The sequence below is a fragment of the Marmota monax genome, unplaced genomic scaffold (genome assembly GCF_021218885.2).
Source record: "Marmota monax isolate L192 unplaced genomic scaffold, Marmota_monax_Labrador192_F-V1.1 WCK01_AAM20220418_F8-fsc00027, whole genome shotgun sequence".
NCBI lineage: Eukaryota > Metazoa > Chordata > Mammalia > Rodentia > Sciuridae > Marmota > Marmota monax.
In genome coordinates this window covers 12,565,059-12,587,550 of record NW_026694617.1, presented here as the reverse complement: position 1 = coordinate 12,587,550, position 22,492 = coordinate 12,565,059, and the positions used below count along the sequence as shown (strand labels likewise).

Sequence of the window (22,492 nt, the reverse complement as noted above, 5' to 3'; positions counted from 1 at the left end):
AAAACCACACCTTAACATTTTCTTGACTTTTAATTATTTATTTATTATTAATTATTAATTATTGTATTATTCCATTTATTAGTAATTAATTAATTATTATTTATTATTCATTATTTGATTATTTGGATTTTAATGATTATGACTGCTTATTATGACTATTTATTAATATTTTCTTATTCTGACCGTATTTTTTTAACAAATCACAAACTATTCATAGAGGCATTTATTTACAGTTAACTTGGCTTTATTCAAATCTTCACTGTTCTCAGAAGAAAACTAATCCTTCCAGAGTTATAGAATCTGCAATCAGTCTTTGATACAAAAATAGACCTTTTGCTCTTGAAACTCAAGTCGGATTTCTTTTTGTAAGATGACACCTACTATCTTGCATTGTTTAGTTTCCACGAGCCTATGCCAAATATTTCAAATGCTGTGAATACATGTATAGAATTAAGAGTCCTCCACTGATGTCGTTCCTAGGAATCTGTGGAGACACTGTGGCAGAGGATGTGAAGGACTCACTGCTGTCCTCGCTCTCCCCGCTCTCCCCACTCTCCCAGCTCTCCCCGCTGCTCTCCCCAATGTCCAAACCTTCATTCTTCTCATTTTGGGAAGGAGGAGTCTCCTGTTCCAAACGGGGGGGAGTCTTATTACTGGAATCTGGGTTTAGTGAGGTGTCTATACAAACGTCTTCAACAGCACACACATTAATAAACTTAACTTCTTCTAAATCAGATTTCTGCTCACAATTCAAGTCAGTGTAACAGCTGCAATGAAATTTTTCAGAAAAATGCTGTAGGTCTTCAAATGTGGGTTTTCCATGTATTATGTACTTTCCATTTTGCCCAATTTGAATAGCAAGGTTACTTGGATTGAGGTGAAGATAGTCATCTGAATTCCAGTTTTTCCTAATGCAAATTCCCTTCTCCTTGCAAAGCACTTGGCTACACATTTTGGCTGCTAGGGTTACATTAATTAAGTAAGGATTCAGTGTAATCTTCATGTAATCCTGTAGGTTCAAGCAAGCCTTCTGTAGAATTATAAGACAATATCAGGGTATAAGTTAGTTCGCATGTAAATTAATTCACGGTAATAAGCATTTTTTTTAAGAACAAGCAAACCAGACACACCAAAAAACAGGAAACATTTTCTCTTTTTACCTTAAAAAACAAAGTTATTTCCACTATTTTTGTAACATTCACATGCCATTTCATGCCACTGAATAATTGATCTGTTGAAGCTTAACATATCCAAGTCTTGGTCTTCCTCAATAATTCATAAATTAATCAAGCAGATAGAATTGTACAGCTGTTAGAATATCTGCCCTGGGGTTCATTTGCCCTGACTGCAGTTCCGGTTTCATCAATAACAACTTTATGAACTTAGGGATTCTCAAGCTTCTAAGTTTCCTATTTTGGTGACCTTGATTAGATAATTTGGTTATTCTTTATGCTTCAGTTTCATCACCTATAAAATAAGGTAATTTTGGAATCTATCTCAAAGGGTTGTTTTGAAGATGAAAAGAAAAGATGTGTATGAATCTTAATACAGGACCTAACGTATTTTCAATTAACCCTCAATAAGTTATAAATAAATGTAATAAGAATCACATTTGTCAGACACATTTAAACAGCACTGAAAAGAAATTCCAAATGGCTCAAAATAACCAAACAGGTTCAACTGAGTATATTTTAGATTAAATGTTACATAAGAGTCAAATTTTGTGTAATGACAGCTCTTTTATAAATTTGGCAGAGTATGAATGATGAATGGCTAAAATGATTCATCTTGAGACAGGGGTGTTTTAAAATCTGGACATCATCCTTTCAAAGACATCAAAGATAGTCACTTTGATGTTCAGCAGTTTCATTGAGTTAACTGGCTCTGTTATTCCTTCAGCAGATCACAGGGCATGGTGAAGGTACCCTGGCAGGCAAGTAAAAGAGTACTGGCTGCTCCCACTCATCCTTTTAATATTTCTTATTACTTTCTTTGAGCTGATATCATCTATTGTTAGAGTAATAATGACCTTTCAAAGATGGCTGTACCTTAATCCACAACATGTAATGATGTTAATGTACATTGTAAAAGAAACTGTGTAGATATGATTGAGTGAATGTAGCATGTGAAGGGGAGATTAACCTGACTTATTTGGAAGAGTTCAATCTAATGACATGAGTCATTGAAAGTACAGAAATGATTGTAGCTGGGTTAGAAAGATAAGATGAACGAAGGGGAGAGATTCAAAATGTAGAAGAAACTTAAATTACCACTGCTAACTTTGAAGATAGAAGAAAAGAAGCAGGAGCTGAAAAATGTAGGGACTTCTCAAAGATTGAAAGGCCATTAGCCAATGGCCTTTCAGATGATAGAGATTTCACTGCTATAATCACAAGGAACTAAATCAGCTGAATACCCAGATGAGCAACTGGAGAACCTCCTAGAAAGAAATGCAATCTGCTGACACTTTAATTTTAACCCGTGGAGACCCTGCTGGGCTTCTCATCTACAAAATTGAAAGGTGATACATATCTGTTATTTAAGACATTAGGTATTATAACTTTTATGGTAACAATAGAAAACTAATAAAACCATCTGCCTTCTAACTCTCTAATGGATTTGCATGGAGTTTAGAATAAAAACTTCTTTTGACTTCATAAGGTCTTTCATGGTGTAACCCTTCCTTCTTTTGTACAACCCTCCCCACCACTCTCCTTCAACACAGTGGTTGTTTCACTAGCATACCAGGTTTATTTCAAACTGCATTACTGTTCCCTCTGCTTGGAAGGCTCTTTCCCCCAATTTTTATCATAGTTGACTATTCCATCTTGTCCTTCTGACAGTTCTATAATTAGACGTACCTTTCTCAGAAAGTTTTCTTGCTAACTCATATCTCTCTATTAATTCTCTGTATAGTACTTATCATTCCAAATGTTTTTATTGATGCACTCTAAGCATGCAAAGACTTTGTTAATATTCTTCAGTATTACATTCCCAATATCAAGGACATAGAAGAATTTATACCAAGTTCAGGTGACATTGCAGTTGGCTTCCCCAAATCCATAGGGGTAGGTAAACAGAGGAGTAAAAAGATGAGAATAATTTGAAACCCATTAGTCTAAATAAGGTGTAGCCTATGGAAAGATCTAAAACTGGTTCTTTAATTAATAAGGGCTAGTTTACAACATTTGAAAATTTATCATGATGTAGATACTTCTACAATGGTCAATTTCAAGTACCAATCTGATACTACTGAATGCAGAACTGGTAATTGAGTACACCACCATTACACAGTATGGTGTGCATTATTAGGTAGCAACTGTTACATATTATTTCCTTTTATATAGAGGCAATAGATATATTTCCAACAGATATAAATAACCTCAGACATGTATTATTAATGTACTAATCAGTACATTTTGAATACCTTTGTTTTAAAAATAATTTACTTTATTATGAGTTTGTATGATTTAATTTTTTAATAGTGACAGTGTTTTAACAACTGGCTCACAAAATTTCTGAATATTTGTCAATCAAGTATCACAAGCTGAGGCCAGTTAAAAAGGCTCCATCACACTGCTGGGTCTAGTGAAAAGGAGTGGAAAGAAATGGTTTACATAACTCTTGTTTTAGGTCAGTTCCAGCAACTTCAAGTAAATCTACAATTACCAGTTTCTCAATTTCTCAATGGTCAGAGGAAACATGACAAGTGACCTGTGTGTCTATTGACATGTAAAAAGGGAGAAGTAATGATAACACTAACTTTCAAAATTATCATAAATTGGGAAAAGTAGCAGAAATGTATGGAACAGTGTCCATAAGGGACAATGTTGAGACAGTGCCATTAAATAGTGAATTAATTAAATAATCCTATTAAAGTCAAAGGACTGTCCCTGAATTATTATTTTTTTTAAACTCAGGATACAACCCAGGGACACTCTACTCCTAAGCAATATCTCCAGCCCTTTTTCCTTTCTATTTTGAGACAGGACTCAATAAATCATCCAGGGTGGTTGGAAACTTGTGAATCCTCCTGCCTCAGACTCCTGAGTGCCTGGAATTATAGATGTTCACCATGCCCCTTGCATGAATGAATAATATTGAAGATGATTTGGGAGGCACATTAAAAGAATATGAATCTAAGATTAAAGTGACATTAGAAAACAAGTGTGACACTTACATAGTATATCATAACATCCTACTTATTGTGAAATGTCTGATTCATTACTCATCAGACTAAGGGTGGAGTTTTTAAAAAAACACTAAGGGTGGTTTTATTCCTAAGGAAGTTATGTGGAGTATGCATGAATTGTTCCATCATAGAATGAATAGTATCCCCAAGAAAGGGGTTCATGGATTTGGAAAAACAAGTAATAAAAGTTGAGAATATACTTAGGAGAATCACAATTTTAAGATAATATTCTCACATACAAAAGGTATTACCTAGAGACATATATCTCTCCCTGGATTTGTATTTTGTTTCTTTTTTCTCATTAGAGATCAAACTGGAGATAATATATTTATTTAAAATAGGTGAAAGTTCTAAGACTACTTTAAAACAATTTCACAAATGTTACTATACTTTTAAACAAAGTAGGAATATTGCCAGTCTATCTAAACGACATAAGACAGACATAATACCGGTCTTAGAGTACAATGTCTATGCTCTGAGGACAGGACCTCAGGCCATGAACTGCATGTGAAATTCTCCATGGGACATTCACCATTAGTATTTCCATATCCATCAGAAAAGGAAAAGTTTGGCTCCAATTTAATAGTGTCCCCATATATAGCTTTTCACTTTCATTAAGTCACAAAGATTGAAGAAGGGGCAAAGACCTGATATGGAAAATTAAACAAGAATGAAAATAGACACTCATCTTCTGACACCAAACTCCACGCCGAAAACTGAAATCATGGCTTTGGTTTTGCTACTTAACAAGCCATCTAGCTTCAGGGAATTTCAATTAATCTCACCGAATTTCTGATTTCTCACTGGAATATTCTTTGCCTTATAAGCTAACCAAACAAATGCAAGATAGTTCAATTCTGCATATATTCATTGAGCACCTACTACTTACTATCTGCCAAGTATAACACTGATTTTCTTACTTAACACACAACAATTCTCCAAAACATTAAAGGTAGAAATATCTTCATCTTTTTCTTACCAGTTCAACTTACCATACTCCGTGCTAAACTAAGAGTTCCCCATATTACAATTCCAGTGGCTCCCAGAGCAATAGTCTCACCAATTGTATTCACAAGGTCAACCTGGTGAAAGTGATAGAAAGAGGGAGCAGAGAGGAACAAAATGAAAGTGTTATGCACAGGATATTAACTACAAAGCTGAGCCTGCTGCTTTGACAACAGTAATTTAAATATTTCTTCATCCACATCCCTTTTATTAAAAAAGAATAGAGAATTCTTGTCTTAATTACTTCTACTGACAAGAGAGCAGACCCATGAAAAAAGGAGATAGAGCTTCTATATTGTGTATACTACCTAATGTTGCATGGTTGCTGAGAGATTACATGATGATATTACATGAAAGAGAGAAAATATTCTCATTCTGCATTCATATATATAATGACTTAGAACTACTCTTGTACGTATGACTAAGTGACATCAGAAGCTAAACTTTACTTCCCACAAAAATGCTCTTCGGTCTCACTGCACACCATGTATGGACCCTGTTTCATAACTCTGAAACTTTGCTACTTTGATTTACTTACCTGAGAAAGGAATTGCAAAGTAAGATCAGTAAAAACCAGGCGGGTATATACAAAAACTGGAAGTGGGTTTCTAGCATTAATCACTTTAGAAACCCTAATAGCTTCCTGTACACGATTTCGCGAGAAGAGTGCCGCTAGTGAGGATGACTGCAAGTTGCTGTTCAAATAAATGGATGGGAAAAGGGCGGTGCTTTCCTTCCACAACCAGTGCAGATCGTCATTCCTTTTCTTTTCTATGTCAGGGCAAGCTCCGGTGTAATGGGATTTTTTGTAGTCATGGTTGTAACAATCAGGGAAAAGATAAAAACCCCAGAAGTGATTTGGCCGAACTGATTTGCCCAATTTTAAAGTCTCTTCCATGAATCTCCTTCCTGCTGTTTCAAACTCTTTTTTGGCGATCTTAGTGGCTTCTGTGATATTCAGTCGTAAATTCTGTTGCTGGACCAACTCAATAGACTTTTCCCTATAAATAGTCTTAGGTGACCAGTTTCTTTCCCAGGTGGGCCTCCAGTCTTCCCAGTCAATGACAACCAAGCCCATGTTGTCTACCGGTAGGTAAAAGAAAATGTCTTTCCTAGCTTTGTCCAAATGCTTTTGTAAGGACCCCAGCTGGGGGATTCCTCCATGCACACTTGTGTCTGTCTTATCTATGTATGGATAATAGCCAAGTCTGTCCGTATAAAATATTGTAATACCTTGCCCTGTGATACCTTTCTTGGGACTTCCTATTAAAGAGAAGAGGCTCATATCTAGCGGCTCGTCAAACTTTCCAGTACAAGCTTCAGTTGGAGCATTCCAGACCCAGAGGAAAGGCATATTTGGGATAAGAGGGGGGGCACTGAAATCCACAGTCAGGCAACATGGAATCAGAAGGGAGATGAACACTGTACGGGATGCTCCATTGGACTCAACAAAGCTCCCAACAAATAGATGATTCAAAGTCAGCATTCCCATTGCAGAATAATGACTATGAAAAACAGTGATTTCTTCTTCCACACTTTAGCTTATCCAATATTTGATGCAAGATATGAGCACAGAAGAAATATAGTAGAATGAGGCCACTTTGACGGGTAAAGAGGTAGAATAATTATGTTATATTTAAATACTCTTCTTGTTTCATGTTTCAGCAATGTTTTGAAAGTTGCATCATCTATAAATGAAAAAAAAAAGGAAATATAATACTTTCTGTAAAGGTACATTACTGTATCCAAGATAGTAAGCTTTACCAGGTTCTCAACTTTATGTGAAAACAGTTTAATTCCATTTTAGCAGATAAAAGACCAACTATTTTGTTTAAGTCAATAATATGATTTTCACTTATGTGTGATACAAATTCTATACTAGTTAACATTTGTCTCATTTTCTCAAATCATAACAGAGCCTGCAGAGAATTCAATATAATTATTTTTCCTTTTGCCATTCCAGGTGTACAGAATGCTGGACCAAGCAAAGCCTATTGAATGAATATAGATTCCAAGTCGAATCTCATTCTCATTAATTTCTTCTTGACAGACCACTTTTTAGTGGTTTGCCAAATATTAAAAAGAACCTCTCATAGAATTAAAAAATTTCATATTTTCCTAATTCTTTTTTTCTTCTTTTTATTTATTTTTAAGTAGGACAGAAAGGAAGAAGAAAAAATCCACTTTGTCAGAAGAAATAAATCAAAAGTGTGTTCAAAACTATTGAATCAACCAAAAACTCCTACCAAGTGACAAGTCAAAGTACTTTTTGGAACACTGATGGATCAAAATCTTACAGTAATATACTCTCTTACGTTTAAGTTAATAAAACATTTTACTACTCCACATCTTCTACTTAAAGAATTGGTTTTAGCCTACTTTAATAAAAGCAAGATATAAATATTGGCTTTTTAATAGTGTTTGATAAGCAAGATTGTGTGGTTATTCTGATTGAGACAAAGTGAAGTGCTATAGACAAATTTTGTAGGGCCATAAAATAGTCTGAGGCAAGGATAAGAAATAATGCATTAATCATCCCTTGATAGTTGCAAAAATTACCTGCAAGAAGACATTATTATTTTTATTTATTTATTTTTAAATTTTATTTATTTATTTATTTATTTATTTTATTCAGTTTTTTGTGGTGCTGGGGATTGAATCCAGGGCCTTGCACATACTAGGCAAGTGTTCTATCACTGAACCATATCCCCAACCTAAGAAGACATGTTTAAATGTTTTTTTTGTTTAAAAAAAAATTAGTTTGAGGAGGAAACAAGGCTTTTTCTCTTTAACGAGATAGTACTACTACATAGAGAAATAATGAGAATTATGTTGTCGAAAATGTTGTCCTTACATAGCAAATCACTTAGCCATTCATAGAAAATATTCTAAAAATAACAATAGTCATAATCTTAAAACAATGATTAGTGTCACGTTTTAAAGATCATAATTTTTCCCTCATGTTTAGAATGGTAGAGTAGCTAAAGATCTTTAGAGTTTAAACCTTTATAAACTTTCTTATTCAGGGTAAAGCTTCAACAAATCTTATGAGTAATATCTCCAAAAAAATTCAATTACTATCTATCTACACCAATAGCTGAATGGCAGGGAGTGGGAAAAGATAATGAAATAAAGAATTAGCTTTCCTGTGTCTCAGGGAAAGAGGAAACGCCAAACTTAGGAAATTAATATTCAAACCTCAACTCCATATGATCATTTAATATTAAGAAGTAAAAACATGAACTTTTAGGGTAGAATGAACCTACTGATAAGATCTCTACCCATAGAAATCTTCAGAAATAGGTAGCCACTTCTCTCCTTCAAAAATCAACTGGATGAAAAAAAAAAAATCAACTGGATGAAATGTCTCTTTAATATAAATCTTCAAACAAAGTTTCAGGACACAGAACTGAGGATAGATTTAGAAGTTAGATACAGAACAGTGCCTTCTTTTTATTTAAAGTATCTGCTAGAGAACCTCATTTCCTTGGGACTGATTTAACCCCAGATAATAGCTGACCTTTATCTATCCACTAGCACAGGGGTTGAGCACCCCTAATTCAAAAATACAAAATCCAAACTGCTCAAAAATTCCAAACTTTTTGAGCACCAATATCAAGCTACAAATGAAAAATTCCACACTGTGAAATCTGGTCCATGCACAAAACTACTTTAAAATTGCAGCTTGGAATGTAGCTCAGTGATGGAACACTTGCCTAGCCTGTGTGAGACCTTAGGTTCAATCCCTAAGGATCTATTTATTTAATATATATTTATTGCATATGTATATATACATATATATGGAATCTGAATGTATATATTCCATATACATTGAATCTATATCACTTCTTATCTCATGTGTTTCTGTACTAAGATCCTAAGATCTGTACTCAATCTAAATCTATTAAAGTTGCCTCCTCAGTGTCCTCCTTGCCCATTTTTTGGAATAATTGTTTCTAAAGTGCTCCAGCTAAGACCCCAACAATGGTACTGGTCCAAAAGCCTGCTTTCTACGTCCAGCCAACCACTGCACCTGTCTTGCAGTTAGTTTCAAGGCAAGAAGCAGTCTGGTTTTCAATATTTTCTTAAAACATTGGTAAGCCAATTACACCCCCTTAAAATTTTTCTTTCAAAATTAAGAATTGAATACATTTGCAACTCTATTTAAGATTAAACTCTTCTTGTAAGAAATTTTATCACTGGAACTCATGCTGGTTAAATCCTTTGAACCAGGAATGTCTTGTCTGAGGAATTCCAAAAGCAGTTTATAATAAAAATTATACAGCTATGTGTAGATATTTACATATGTAGCATTCATCTTTGTGTATTGTAAATCTATAAAATGAGAAAAGATAAAAAGTAATTTCAATACTCAATGGTAAGAAATGCTTAAATGCCATACTTCAGACTGAGGGAATTTGTGCAGCTAATGAAGCAACATAAAGCTAGTGAAGTAACATGCAAAGGTATTCATACCTAAACTACTGTGTGAATTAAAGTTTAAAAATTCACTTACACTCTAAATTGATGCATACAAAAACATGTAAGCCCATAATTAAGGAGCTGAAGAAAATTCAGATATATGAAATAATATTCATACTTCCAGAGAATCCATTATATATTTTTTATCTAGTCTTCTTTCATCTAATTACCATACACTTTCTCAAATAAGAAGAGGAAACAAAACAAAATTTAATGCTAAAAATTAGTTTGCAAGGACAAACTGTCCGTCTTCCTCAGAAAAAAAAATAACGACCATAAATTTTCCTATTCCCCATCAGAATGTTTGTAGAAGGAGATTATGTTTTTATGAAAAAGGAGTTGGTGATTGGTAATTTTTTTTACAATTAAATTTTATTGTATTTATTTAAGGTATACAATATGATGTTATGGGATGGGTCAAATTTTTGAGATTGGGAACAGAGGGGAATAAAGGAAACCAAATTTCTTGGTTAATTCTTTGCTTTTCCACAGCAAATGATTTGTTTTTGTGATAAATGCTTTCTTCTTGAGAATCATGACTAACAGATAAAGAAGTCAGTCAGGCCACTTTCTCCAGAATCTATCCTTTTGGTATTTCCAGTCTATGTATCTGTTATCTCAGTGGACTTAAGAACTGAATTCAGACACACCTTCCTGTCATTAAAACTACCATAGACTCATAATTATGCACATAAAGGGAAATGTTTAGAAATATGGGCAAATGTTGATTAAGACAAGATTATAACTGGTGGGGAAAAAAAAAGCATAGCATTACCAAAAGGAGCAAAGGGCAAAGGAGAGAGTCCCAAGGTCTAAGTTTTTCACAAGGAGCCTCCTTAGTCTCCATTACCCTATATCCCCAGGACAAATATACATAGTTACAATACTGAACAAATAGCCCTCAGCTTAGGAAGCCTCTGGATAATGAAGGTAGTTTTAATATAAATTACTTCATAAATACGATGGGAGTCATGCTTTAAAATGAAATATAAAAACAAAAATCCCTTGTTAGCAATAGGCCCCACAGTCATTACCCTTATAGATTAATTCACAATTTCAACAAGGAGGCTGAGATCACCTCCAGTTACAAGTTTCAGGGAATCCAACCTAAGCATTTTGAACAAACATAAGAGATCAGCATAAAAGCAAAATCAGGAAATGTGCAAATTTCTTCTCTTAAAAAAATTTACATGTGTTTTTTAACGTTTCAGCAAGACTTTTCCAGAATTTTTTTTCTTAAATCATAATATTTTATAAATAATTTGGCCAGAAATAGAGATTATAAACAATTCAACAAGAGAAATAAGTGCCATTTGAAGTAACTTTCTATCAACTCCTTTTTATTTCCTGTTACTCTTTATTATTATTATTCCTTTTCATTGTTTTTTTTTTTTTTCTGCCTTTGTTTTAACTTTCTGAGTGTCTACCAGACATGTTTTGAACCCCTGGAGATTGTCAAAGCTAAAGAAATTGCTAATCCTTAATCTTTTTAACCACTACCAGATATAATGAAATACCAGAAATGCTTCTCAAAAAAATGAAGGAGGTTGTCTGAAGAAAAAAATGTGGCATATTACAGAAGTTCTAATCCTTTTCCACAAAACTACACCTGATTTTCCCTACTAGTAGAAAGAAAAATGGATGACTTACTTATGAAGTAAAAATGACAAAGTTTTCCTCTGTGATGTCGTAGATCAGAAGTTGCTCCAATCTATTAGCTATGCAGTATTTAACCTGTTGGGTGAGAAAAGGTGGCCCTTTGTCCAGTCAATTACAGAAAGACTTAATCTTTTGAAATGTTACTTTATGATGGGAAAGGAAACCTGTGCGAGTGTGTTTGGGAGTGAATGTATGTGTGTGTGTGTGTGTGTATGTGTGTGTGTGTGTGTTTGGTGTTTTAATCTAAGCAAATTCAAGTGCCTATGGCAGAGCAGATTAGCTAGGATGGTAAATTAACATAAGAATGCTATAAATTTTTATTAGCACTTGAAATGAGTTTAAGAGGCCAGTAGTAATACAAGCACTCATTCCAGTTGTTTTAATTGTTCAGCATTTTGTTAATGACAGATTTCTGCATTAGAAGAATGTTTTCAAAAAAAGGACAGCATTTAATGTAAAAATAATGTCTCCTTAAAAAATTAATAAATTATAATTAGTATTTTCAAAATGATAAAGGAAGACATGCTTGATAAGTTGTCATAGGAAAATACTTATTTTGTGAATTATTTTCCTTAAGGTGGGAAAGGACAGAAGGAGAAAAATAATAAAATCCCTCAAGAACAGCTCTCAGCATCAAATTGTATTTAATTACTGTGATGGAATATGGAACAAAATTACATATGTTGAATTTTGCAGTAAGTTTATTCTGTTGTTCTATGATATAATTAGAAAATATTACACCAAGAAGCTAGCAAACCACAGTCTGATTAAACATGAATCTAAAAGTTGAAATTTTTAAGCAAATTAAATCAACATGTTATAAAATATTCATACTTCAGTTTTTAAAAATGCATATGTAGTCAATACCAAAGGTGTTTTACTGAAAATAAGAAAGTAAGTAATTATATTCTTGGAAGGGAATTCTTTTGGAGAGGATGCCAATAACATTCTATTTCCAAAATATCTTTGTAGACCTCAGAGTTTATGATATATAATATACACTTAATTATAGGACTGGGTCACTGTTTAACTTCCAGAGCAACTCAGTTGACAATAAATACTAAATGAGTTACTGAAAGAACCTGACGTACTTTGAATTTCAATAAACTCGAAATTATGGCCAATGCTAACACCGTAAAAATGAAGATGTTCAAACAAAAATCCAAGCCTGCCAATCAGAAGCCATAGGTTTGTCAAACAATCAACAACAACAAAAAGAAACACAGCTGGCTTTTAATTAAAGTAGTAAAAATAGATTTTAGTCAGAAAAACTATTGCAACTGGAAAAATGAAATCTCAGTTTAGAACTGAGCTCAATTCCAGCTACAACAAGGAAAAGTGGGAATTCATATCCACAAAGCAGGGTGGGGGTCAGTGGATAGAGAGTTACTAAAATAAAATATTTGAGATAAGTGGGGGTTCTGGCTTGCTGAGGACAAGGTGTGATAAGCTATTACCTGGGGATGTTGGAGGATGAGGAAACTACCCTTACCCCTGTAAGGGCAATCTGTTATGGAGTGCCTATGGCAGAGCAGATTAGCAAGGATGGAAAATTAGCATAAGAATGCTCTAGTGGATCAGGGACTGATATGAAGGCTCTGGGACTCTTGCTGAACTGACAAGGCAGGATTCTTGCTAGAACTGTACTCTACAAGGATGGACACAGAAGTCCTGGGTTTGAAACCAAATCATAAAGAGTGTAAGATGAGCCTGATTCAAGTTCTGTCAAGGAAAGAATCGTTGTCAGTTCTCCCTCTTGTGCATGTAAAAGCATTAATTAGTTGACTAACTAAATAAACTTGATGAACTTTGCCTTCCGGTAAACTCGGAATTTTAGCCACAATGATACTTTAAAAGGAAGATGTTCAAACAAAAACTGAAGCTTATTATCCAGAAGCCACAGCTCCAGCATTATTCAGAAGACAAATATGTCTTCTATGGTCAACCATGAGGCTGACACACCCAGACATGACAGCCCAAGTAATTGAATAAAGACTCTAAAATCTCCAGTGGCCTCTAAGTTCACATCAGTAGTTATAAACACAATAGTTTTTCTATGCTCTATGCAATGGCACTTGCTGAGCCCCAGGTGATACCAGACTTTGTCAGTGAACTCAGCATCCTACCCTCACAAACCTGAAACCAATTCAGTGATTACAATGGCTCAGCTGCCTAACATTCATAAGCAAGAAGGCTTAGTACCAAGCCAAATAAAAGTTTAAGAAGAATATCGAGCACCATTGTTATTACTGGTACATTGCATCAATGAAATTCACAAAAGCACTAAGACCAAAAAGTATGAGCATTGAGTTAACAAGTCTATTAATAATAACCACTGTTTATCTTCTCTCAACCATTCATATAATGTCTACTTTTTATGTCTCAGAAGAGCCAGAGCTGTGGTTAATAAATCTTTTAATATTCAGATTATATTAAAGATATAAATGGCTACTATAGTCAAACACAAACAGCAAATATCTATCCCATAATCCTTTGTCCAAAGACACCAGGGACCTGAACTCATCAAGTGTCGTTGAATACATTAAGCAATGTAGAAGATAAATAAGAAAAATATACCAACTCACCTTCTAAAGATAATACAATAGGTAATTGTCTTCTTAAATAAAGTACTTGGAGACTATCTCCATACTAGCCTATAAATGGAGTACTAAATTTTTTCTTCAAAAAGAGGACTAATTTAAAAATCTTTGCCAGATTTTTAACCAGTTTATTACTTAATTTCTTTTAAAAAATCATGCTAGGATGTATATCTGAAGAATGCATTCTTTAAAAGAAAAATGGCTAAAATCTTTAGCAACCAAATGTCCTCCTACCATATATCTTTGCCCACTTTTAAGAAATGTGTAGGAACTGAGTCTAGGCCAGCTTTTCAGTCAGAATCTACAGGAAAATAAAAATTCAAATTTTTTGTTATTAATATGAAAGTTCTTGTTCTTAGAGGAAGGAAGATTTGATGATTATAAGTTCTTTGGGGATAAAATGAATGAATGTTTCTGCCACCATGATCCTGCCTTGCACCACCTCTTGCATAAATTTCTTTGAACTAGATTTTTTTTTAATTTTTAGTCTTTATTCTGAGCCTAGAGATATATATCTCTGAGCCTAGAGATATATCAGTAGGTTGCTCCTACTGATGCAGGCTTTCCAAACAGATCTATAGAATCCTTTAACTCTGATCATCACCAAAGCCACTTTTAATTTATCAAAGTTCTCACAAAAATTGTACCTATTTTCTTAACATCACTCACAAGAGACTGTAAGCCTACTATCATTGCCCTCATTCCCAGGAAAGTGACTGGTACATAGAAGGAGGTCCATCGTTTCTTAATTGAATGGGTGAATAAGTGAAAGTATTCATCTATGAACATAATGACCAAATGATTTTTCTTTTTCTACAGTTTTACAAAATTATTTTTATCTATTACCAAAGCACAAGGACATCTATTAGACACAATGCAGTTTGCCCTGTCTGGCTTAGTCCTTTTGGGCTGCCATAACAACATATCATGGACCAGGTAGCTTATATACAACAGATATTTATTTCTTACAGTTTCAGAGGCTGGGATTGGATTCCAAGATCAAGGCGCCAGCTTATTTGATGTGTCTTCTTCATAGAACTTTTATAGCTCTCTCACAAGATGGAAGGGACAAGCAAGTTCCCTCCTACCTCTTTTATACTAATCCTATTCAGGAACTCTCAGGCCTCATGACTTAATTACTTCTCAAAAGGCCCCACCTCTTGATATTACCACATTGGGGATTAAGTTTCAACACATGAATTTTGGGAGAGCATAAACATTCAGACCAATATTTTAAACATTAACAAGATTTGGAGTTGAAAAGTGAAAACTAGTAATAGCTACTTTTAACCTTATTTTATTATATAGATAGGAAGATGGAAGATTTTTGTGTGTGTGTGTGTGTGGTTCTAGTACTGGGGATTGAACCCAGGGTGTCTCTAGCACTGAACTACAAAGTGAAACCCCAGCCCTTTTTTATTATTATTATTATTTTTATTTTGAGGCAGGGTCTCACTAACTTGCCCAGACTGGCTTCCAACTTATGATCCTGCTGCCTTACAAGTCACTAGGATCGTAGGTGTGCATCACCATGCCCGGCTGGAAGATGTACTTTACAGGTTACAATTTGAAAAACTTTTAAAGACCATTTTTTTCCTCCTATTCTAATCCTATTCTTTCAGATAGTCCCCAATTGCCACCACTCTCCTTAGTTAATGATGTCATGTAGTACACCCTCTGGATACCTGTACTACAATGCAATGCAGCACTAGAAACATTTACCGGTGCTTTCTTCACAATATCATTTGTTACCTCTTCTCTCATTTACTTTTCACTTTTTCCCTTCTTTCTTAACTGAGTCTTTGATCTGCCCAGGAGAACCTGGAGACTGGTGACACACATACCTGAAAGTATTGAGGAGACAAGACCTGTAGATAGACTGAGACTTTATTTCCATTTTTAACTCCATTATGCAATAGATGGAGGACCCAAATTATTCAAATTTTAAGTATCACTTAACTTTTTAAAGGTATATTGGCAATACACAGATCTATCCAACTCCCAGGAATGCTATGATAATGTGTGAAATGATACCTGTTAAGGTATTTTCTATAAAAAAATATGTAAATCTAAAGTGCAATGTTATTTCCCTTGTACCACCAATACATTGAAATCTTGCTTTGTTCTCATGGCTCATTTGCATTTACTCCAAGTTATAAGCAATGCAGCTGTAACAGGTGTGGAGAATTCTTTCAATGCACATGATTAGATTAGGAGTATCTCGAGATGAATTCCTAACCCAAGAATTGCACAGAAGTATTTACCAGAAACACTGGTTGGGCAATGCAGAGATGTTTTGTGATAATAGCAATAATCTAAGTCTCCTTTAAAGATTTTGGGATTACAACAAAAAAGAAGGGATAGTAAAAAAGTCATACCTAGCTCAATTAATCTCAGCGTGTAGAAACTCAGTACAAATTATATAGCAGTCCCTTCGTACTTGTGATTTAGCTTTCCATAGTTTAATGCCCATGGTCCAAAAATATTAAATGAATAATTCCAGAAATAAACCATTTGAACATTTTAAATGACTTCTATAATTACACTATGTTGCTATAACTGTTCTATTATTGTTGTTAATCTCTTACTATGCTTAGTTTATAATTAAACTTTATCGTGTATATATGTAAAAACTCTGAATATTTTGAATCGGGTACTATTCAGGGTTTCAGACAATTGTGGAACATTCTGGAACATATCACAGGCCTGTGCTGAAGGGAAAATAGAATAGTGAAGTAAACCTTCCACAGGAGGGCTCTGTCAGCTCTTCCACATTTGGGATCATCTCTGGCCAAAGCCTATTACAAAGAGCACTTTCAGAGCATACCCTAAATAAACATCGTTGCATTAATCCTATGTATTTTAGGCACAATGTAGGGTAACTGCAAGAAGAGTGATCCAAGAAAGTGATTATAAGCTGACACCTAGCATTTTAGTCAAATTGAAAGTCACAACCTATTAGCCATAAAATCACTTTAATTGTCTATGATGAGTTTTTGTTTTAAAAAATGAGTAAAATAGACAATAATAGAGTGGAATAGGAGAGAAAGCACCACCAGGTGCCATGGTATTTAACAAGGATATTATTCTATAAAGCTCTTCTCTCAGTTATCGTGCATTGGGAGAGCAAAGTATCTACTTTCCTTCTGTTTACACACCACAACAACAAACATATAAGAAGTGTGAGACTTCAAAAGGTGTGCAGACTGCTCTCTGCCTGCAAGAAAGCAATTAATTCTTCAGTGGATACCATCTGGGTATCTTCTAATCCAATTTAATTCTGACACCATCTACTTGGAGATAGCATCAGATCTCACAGGTTGGGGGCTCTGACCCCAAGACACCTCCTACACTCAAATTTCAGTCACGAGCTGCCGGGTTGTTTTACCCTGTGCTATAAATTAGGGTTCCCACACATCCTCCTGATTTAATTATTTAATTATTTTGCTTGAGCAGCCAACAGAACTAAGGAAACACTTATGTTTGCTGGATCTTACAAAGTTCACAGATGAAAAGATGCTTAGCATGAGGTATGGGAGAGGGGTGTGGAGTTTTGCACTCTTCCAGGTACACCTCCCTCCAGGAACTTCTGTGTATTCAGATACCCAGGAGCTCTCCAACCCTGTCCTTCTGGGTTTTTACAGAGACTTCATTGCATACATATGGTTGAAGAATGCACAACTGTGTCAAAAAGTGATTGAACAACAAGAGTGTGATCTAATACCAACAAACTAGGTGAGGGAACCAAGCAGAACAGGCTATTTCAGCTTTCATCCTCTTTTTCTTCTTCTCTCTGTGCAGCCTTCCTCCATACTATGGGACTGGACACCTCTGGAAAGAGGAGGGGCACATGACTTACTATTGGACGGGGTGGGTCTTAGAATTTATAGTGAGCACAAAGACAGAAAGTCAGTCTATGATTATCATTTCTATGACCTGCCTTAGGAAGAAAAACTCTTACTTTCCATGGCCTATCTTAGGAAGGAAATTATGAGCCAAGAACTGTAGATGAAAACTAAAATTTATATATCATAATTTCAAAGTTATATATTTATATATGGGTGTAGTGAGTGATAGTGTAAAATATTTAATTTTTCACTGTAGAATCAATCAAATAATTTTGCAACACAAAAACTTTGGCATTGGAGACACCTAGGTTTTGAGTCCCAAAAGCAGACACTTTCTAGTTAACTAGGTTAAGCTATGTTACTTAATCTCTTTAATTTAATCTCTTCAACAATCAGAAGAGAATTCTTATCTGCCTGAGGATTCCTTAAGTAATGTCTATAAGTGTATAAACTACTGCACTAGATAATTTGATCTTCTAGATTAGAACCAAATGGCATAGTATCGGGTCAATCTAAAACTTACCTTTCCCAGAACTGTTTGACTTGATTTCTTTACTGTACTTTATGCTTTGAGATTTTTATTTGTGTTGCTTTTGTTGTTGTTGTTTTGTTTTACTTGTTTGCTTTTTAACTGTAAATTGTGGAAAATAAAGCAACTATATAAATCAATTATAAAATTATTTTAAAAGTTCATGAAACAGCACAATACATGTGAAGGGGTTCAGAAAATGCCACCCTAAAACATGCTACTGTGGCGTATTGTTTCTTTTGAACTAAAGATGATGTAGCAACAGTAGTTGCAGGAATAGGTCTTTGACCTTCTCCAAGACATTTCTCATGTACAGAGTACCCTCCCTGTACTACAAAAAGAACATTCTTACCACTGGACATTGGGAATGGATGCTTAAATGAATTGATACAAACAAACCTACTAAAATAGCCCTTATTTTCCTCTCGTTTTCCCCACATATCTCCTAGTCACTTTCCCACAAATTGTTCCCTCTTAAAGATTAAACCTCTTTTTTCTTTGTTTTTTGTTTTGTTTTGTTTTTTAAATAAGTATATAAGCTATTGGTCCTAAAAGCTTTTCTGGGTCTTCTTTGTTGTTTCCCTATGAAGGCTCCTGGTACATGTAAAAATACTAAATAAAATTTGTTTGGTTTCTTCCTGCTAATCTATCTTTTGTCAGTTCAATTCATAGGCTCCAGCTACAGAACTGTGGACAGCAGAAGAAGATTAATCTTTTGTTCCTTCAGTTTTGAAAGTAAGAATAAGGCATTACTGCCTAGGATACCCTGCTTACTGCACAGGCTGCAGCTGAGATATGGGGGACATCTGACAAGAGCCTTCAAATAGTGAAATTCTTACATCAGCCTCCAGAATCTCAGCCTGAAGTGAACCTATTGTGAACCTTACTATTCTAGTGAACCTATTCTCTTACTATAGTGGACATACTGACCAGAAGGAAAACTTTTCCTACTGATACTACTCTAGATATGCTTTTGGATTTTGTCATGCCAATGACGTCATCTGGAAATCCTCTGGATTCTTAGTCTCTTCTGATACTCCAATTGCCTTTGGGCATATAATGGCTACCCTTTTACACACTGTTCATCTCCCAGCTAAAATTGCTATTTGTTCATTGTCTGGCTCATACCAAGGACACTGATAATATGTCTCTTGAGAACAAAAGGGCTGACAAGCTAGAAATACGTGGTGGAAAATGGGCACCTTTCCTTTCTTTCTCCACCCAGTTTATAGATTTCTTTTATTCCTGACTGATATTATTGATCAGCTGGCAGTCTGAAAAAAACTGAACACATTAGACTCTCAAATAATTACCAGAATGTTTATATGGTGGCCAAACAGACTTCCTGTAATCTACTTTCTTGTGATCTTTGAGCTTGCTCTTATCTGCCATCAGGTGAGACATACATGTGGTTCAGGGAGAATTAGGAACTAAAGACAAATGGTTCTGCCCTATTTTTCACAGAATTTTTGGCCAAATTATTTCCCCGATGCACTCTTTATAAATTTTGCCAAACTTCTAGAAGTGATTAACACAGCCATAGGAATCCTTCATGGCCCATACTTCCCTTATGATACTCTGTGTTGATTTTCTAGCTTTACCTCAAGGCTTAGGCTGTTCCCAATAATGGAAGATGTCCTCATGTCTGGTAGATGAACTGAATGCTATCCAACTAGATGTTGACATCATGACAATGGCAAAGAAATTAACAACTGAGATTATTTCTCAGTTTAGCATTCTTTTACAAATGGAAGTAGACTAAGGAACTCATTTTTTCAGCAAAACTAAACCACTTGCTCACAAAAATTCTATGGCATTCTTTAAAATTTCATACCTTATGTCATCCTTATCATCAGGGCAAGGAGAATGTAAAATTCTGAACAAAAAGGATTTGAGGGAAAAATATCTGTCAAGAAATAAGACTTAAATGGTTCAGAGCATTAAATGGTTTGGACCTTATAAAAATCCAGATTTCTCCAATTAGGAGACATGAATTAACCCCTTTTGAAATAGATTTGTGTGATCTTGTATCAATCAGCATCTCTAACCCTCTCATTTCTGTATAGAGTGAATGTTAGGGAGACTTGAATTGATGTGATGTGATGATTTGCTATACATGAGAACTAACTTTTATACTTGTGGTCTATCATTAAATCAAAAAGCAATGGCCTCCACTGACTAGCAAACCTTACCAGTACTTTCAACCAAGAGGTCAAGTATCCACCAAGATTTTTAGAGGAAAGTATATACTGTTACCTTGCTAGGAAGAACCTTATGAAGTACCGTTAACCACCTATACTGCCATCAAAATAAAAGAAAAATCCTCTGGACTCATGTGATCCACACCAAGCTAGACTCAGATTATCATCCCTTACAGGATAACTAGAACACCATCCCTACAGCGACTTCATAGTATAGATTTCCAAGCCAATTCCAAGGCTCTGGAATCAGATGACATCACAAAGTAGACAGCTTTCTCAAGATCACAGATCAAGAAATTTTGCTTCTATCTTTTTTCCCCTTTTAAGTCTCTTTTATTTCCTGAAAAAGGGGGGGGCTTTTTAAACAAAACCTTTCATTTCCCCCCACCCTTATTGAAAAGTTGACTGGAGTTTGCTTGTCTCAATCTAAACTGCTCTCCCTGTGATCCTCCACTGTAGGTTCTCAAACTTGTCTGCCTCCTATCAGCCTTGCCGTTTTCTTAGCAAGTCAAGCACAAACCTGACACTGCCCCTTACACCAGTTTTCTAAACTGTAGCCTTGTTACCTACTCAGTCTGACAACTGGAGATGTCAACATATTATTAGATTAGAAACATATTCTGATTTCTGCCAGGGACAGCATGTGGTGGAACCACTGAGAAGATGGACACATGTAGGTTATACACGGCCAGAAAAACATCACTCTGCTTGTGCTTCTGGAGAGGTCATCAGGCCAAGAAAGGCCTTTAGGAACATTCAAGGTTGCCCCTTAGTCAGATGAAAACATTGGAAGGGAATTCTTCCCTTTGTATTGAACACAAATATGATACTGGATTCTTCCTAATTAATAAACCAAGACAATATTGCAATCAAATGCTATGACTGCACCTCAAACCATTCACGGAGGTCACAAGTGATTCCAGCACCTCATTGGATGGTAAAAACTTTTACCAATTCTCCAAATGTTTTGTCTGGTTCACAGGCCACTCTTAACATGACATGGGCTAGCTCTGCTGCTCCCCTGATTATGCTCCAGAATTTAAAGTTTTTACATTGGTAGAACACAAATCTGGACTAACTTGGCCAGGTGAAAAAAACAAGTTTTATAGTAGTGAAGACCAGACTTCAGGCCTCTGGTGTCAAATATTTCACAATATTTCTTAAACAGACATACCAGGCACATGGAGGTGTGAAGATGCCAACACAACTGATGACAAAGTTCATGAGACTGGACCCAGGGAACTGCAGGCTCCTCCCTCGCCATGCCCGGGAATAACTCTGACATTTTTGCCAAGTGGCAATAAGCTATATGAAGTATTCCTACCTAAGTGGTCGGGGCAATGGGGACTCAGATACCTACTTCCTTCTGACGCCAGATATTCCAACTAAGGCACTTTCATTCAGAAAGTCGTGGAACATAAGCAGATGAGAAAGCATTGAGACTTACTTGTATGTTGCTTCTCCAAGTTATTTTCAGTGTTGAAGATCATATTTCCAAGTTTTGGAATCTGACAGTTCAGCACCACTATGAAAAGGCAGGAAGCACACCAATCAGAATTTAATAGTTTAGCCTCTGTTGAACTCCAAAATTTTTGCATCCTAGATACATGACTGCCCAATAAGAAGTTTATGTAATCACTGGTGGGAAATGCTGCTTGTATGTGAATCATATAAGACAATGTGACTAATTTTTACCTTTGAACAGAAGATTAACACCATCCATCAAACAAGTGAGACTCAGCCATTTTATTGAGCTGACCCATTCCCAGATTTGGGAGACAATAGGGGAAAACAGGATATGGGAAATGTGCTTTGAATTGTTCTTTTCTGTGAACTATTTTCCTTCTAGTATACATTCTTCTCTGCCTTTTCAGATCTCTTAACACTCAGCTACAGCCACTAATTCAGCATTTATTGTGAGAAAAATTACATGACCGTTTCAGGCAGGGAAAATTACACAAGCCATCACAACATGC

The 22,492-nt window shown here is 35.2% G+C and overlaps 1 protein-coding gene across 4 annotated transcripts; it reads right to left on the bottom strand.

Annotated features, from left to right (window-relative positions):
• Positions 1 to 222: 222 nt before the first annotated feature.
• Spam1 (sperm adhesion molecule 1) lies at positions 223 to 22,051 on the bottom strand. Of its 4 annotated transcripts, XM_046422455.2 has the most exons (5): positions 21,964 to 21,999; positions 11,330 to 11,413; positions 5,736 to 6,885; positions 5,185 to 5,274; positions 223 to 1,030 (listed from the first exon to the last, which is right to left on the bottom strand). In XM_046422455.2, exons 3-5 carry the CDS (start codon positions 6,687 to 6,689, stop codon positions 410 to 412), a joined length of 1,665 nt encoding a protein of 554 aa, XP_046278411.1. In that variant the 5' UTR covers positions 6,690 to 6,885; positions 11,330 to 11,413; positions 21,964 to 21,999; the 3' UTR covers positions 223 to 409. The 4 variants fall into 4 exon arrangements, with proteins under 4 accessions (XP_046278411.1, XP_046278412.1, XP_046278410.1 ...); XM_046422456.2 differs by lacking the exon at positions 11,330 to 11,413 and having other exon boundaries at positions 21,964 to 22,051; XM_046422454.2 differs by lacking the exons at positions 11,330 to 11,413; positions 21,964 to 21,999 and adding an exon at positions 14,908 to 14,997.
• Between the last annotated feature and the right edge of the window lie 441 nt (positions 22,052 to 22,492).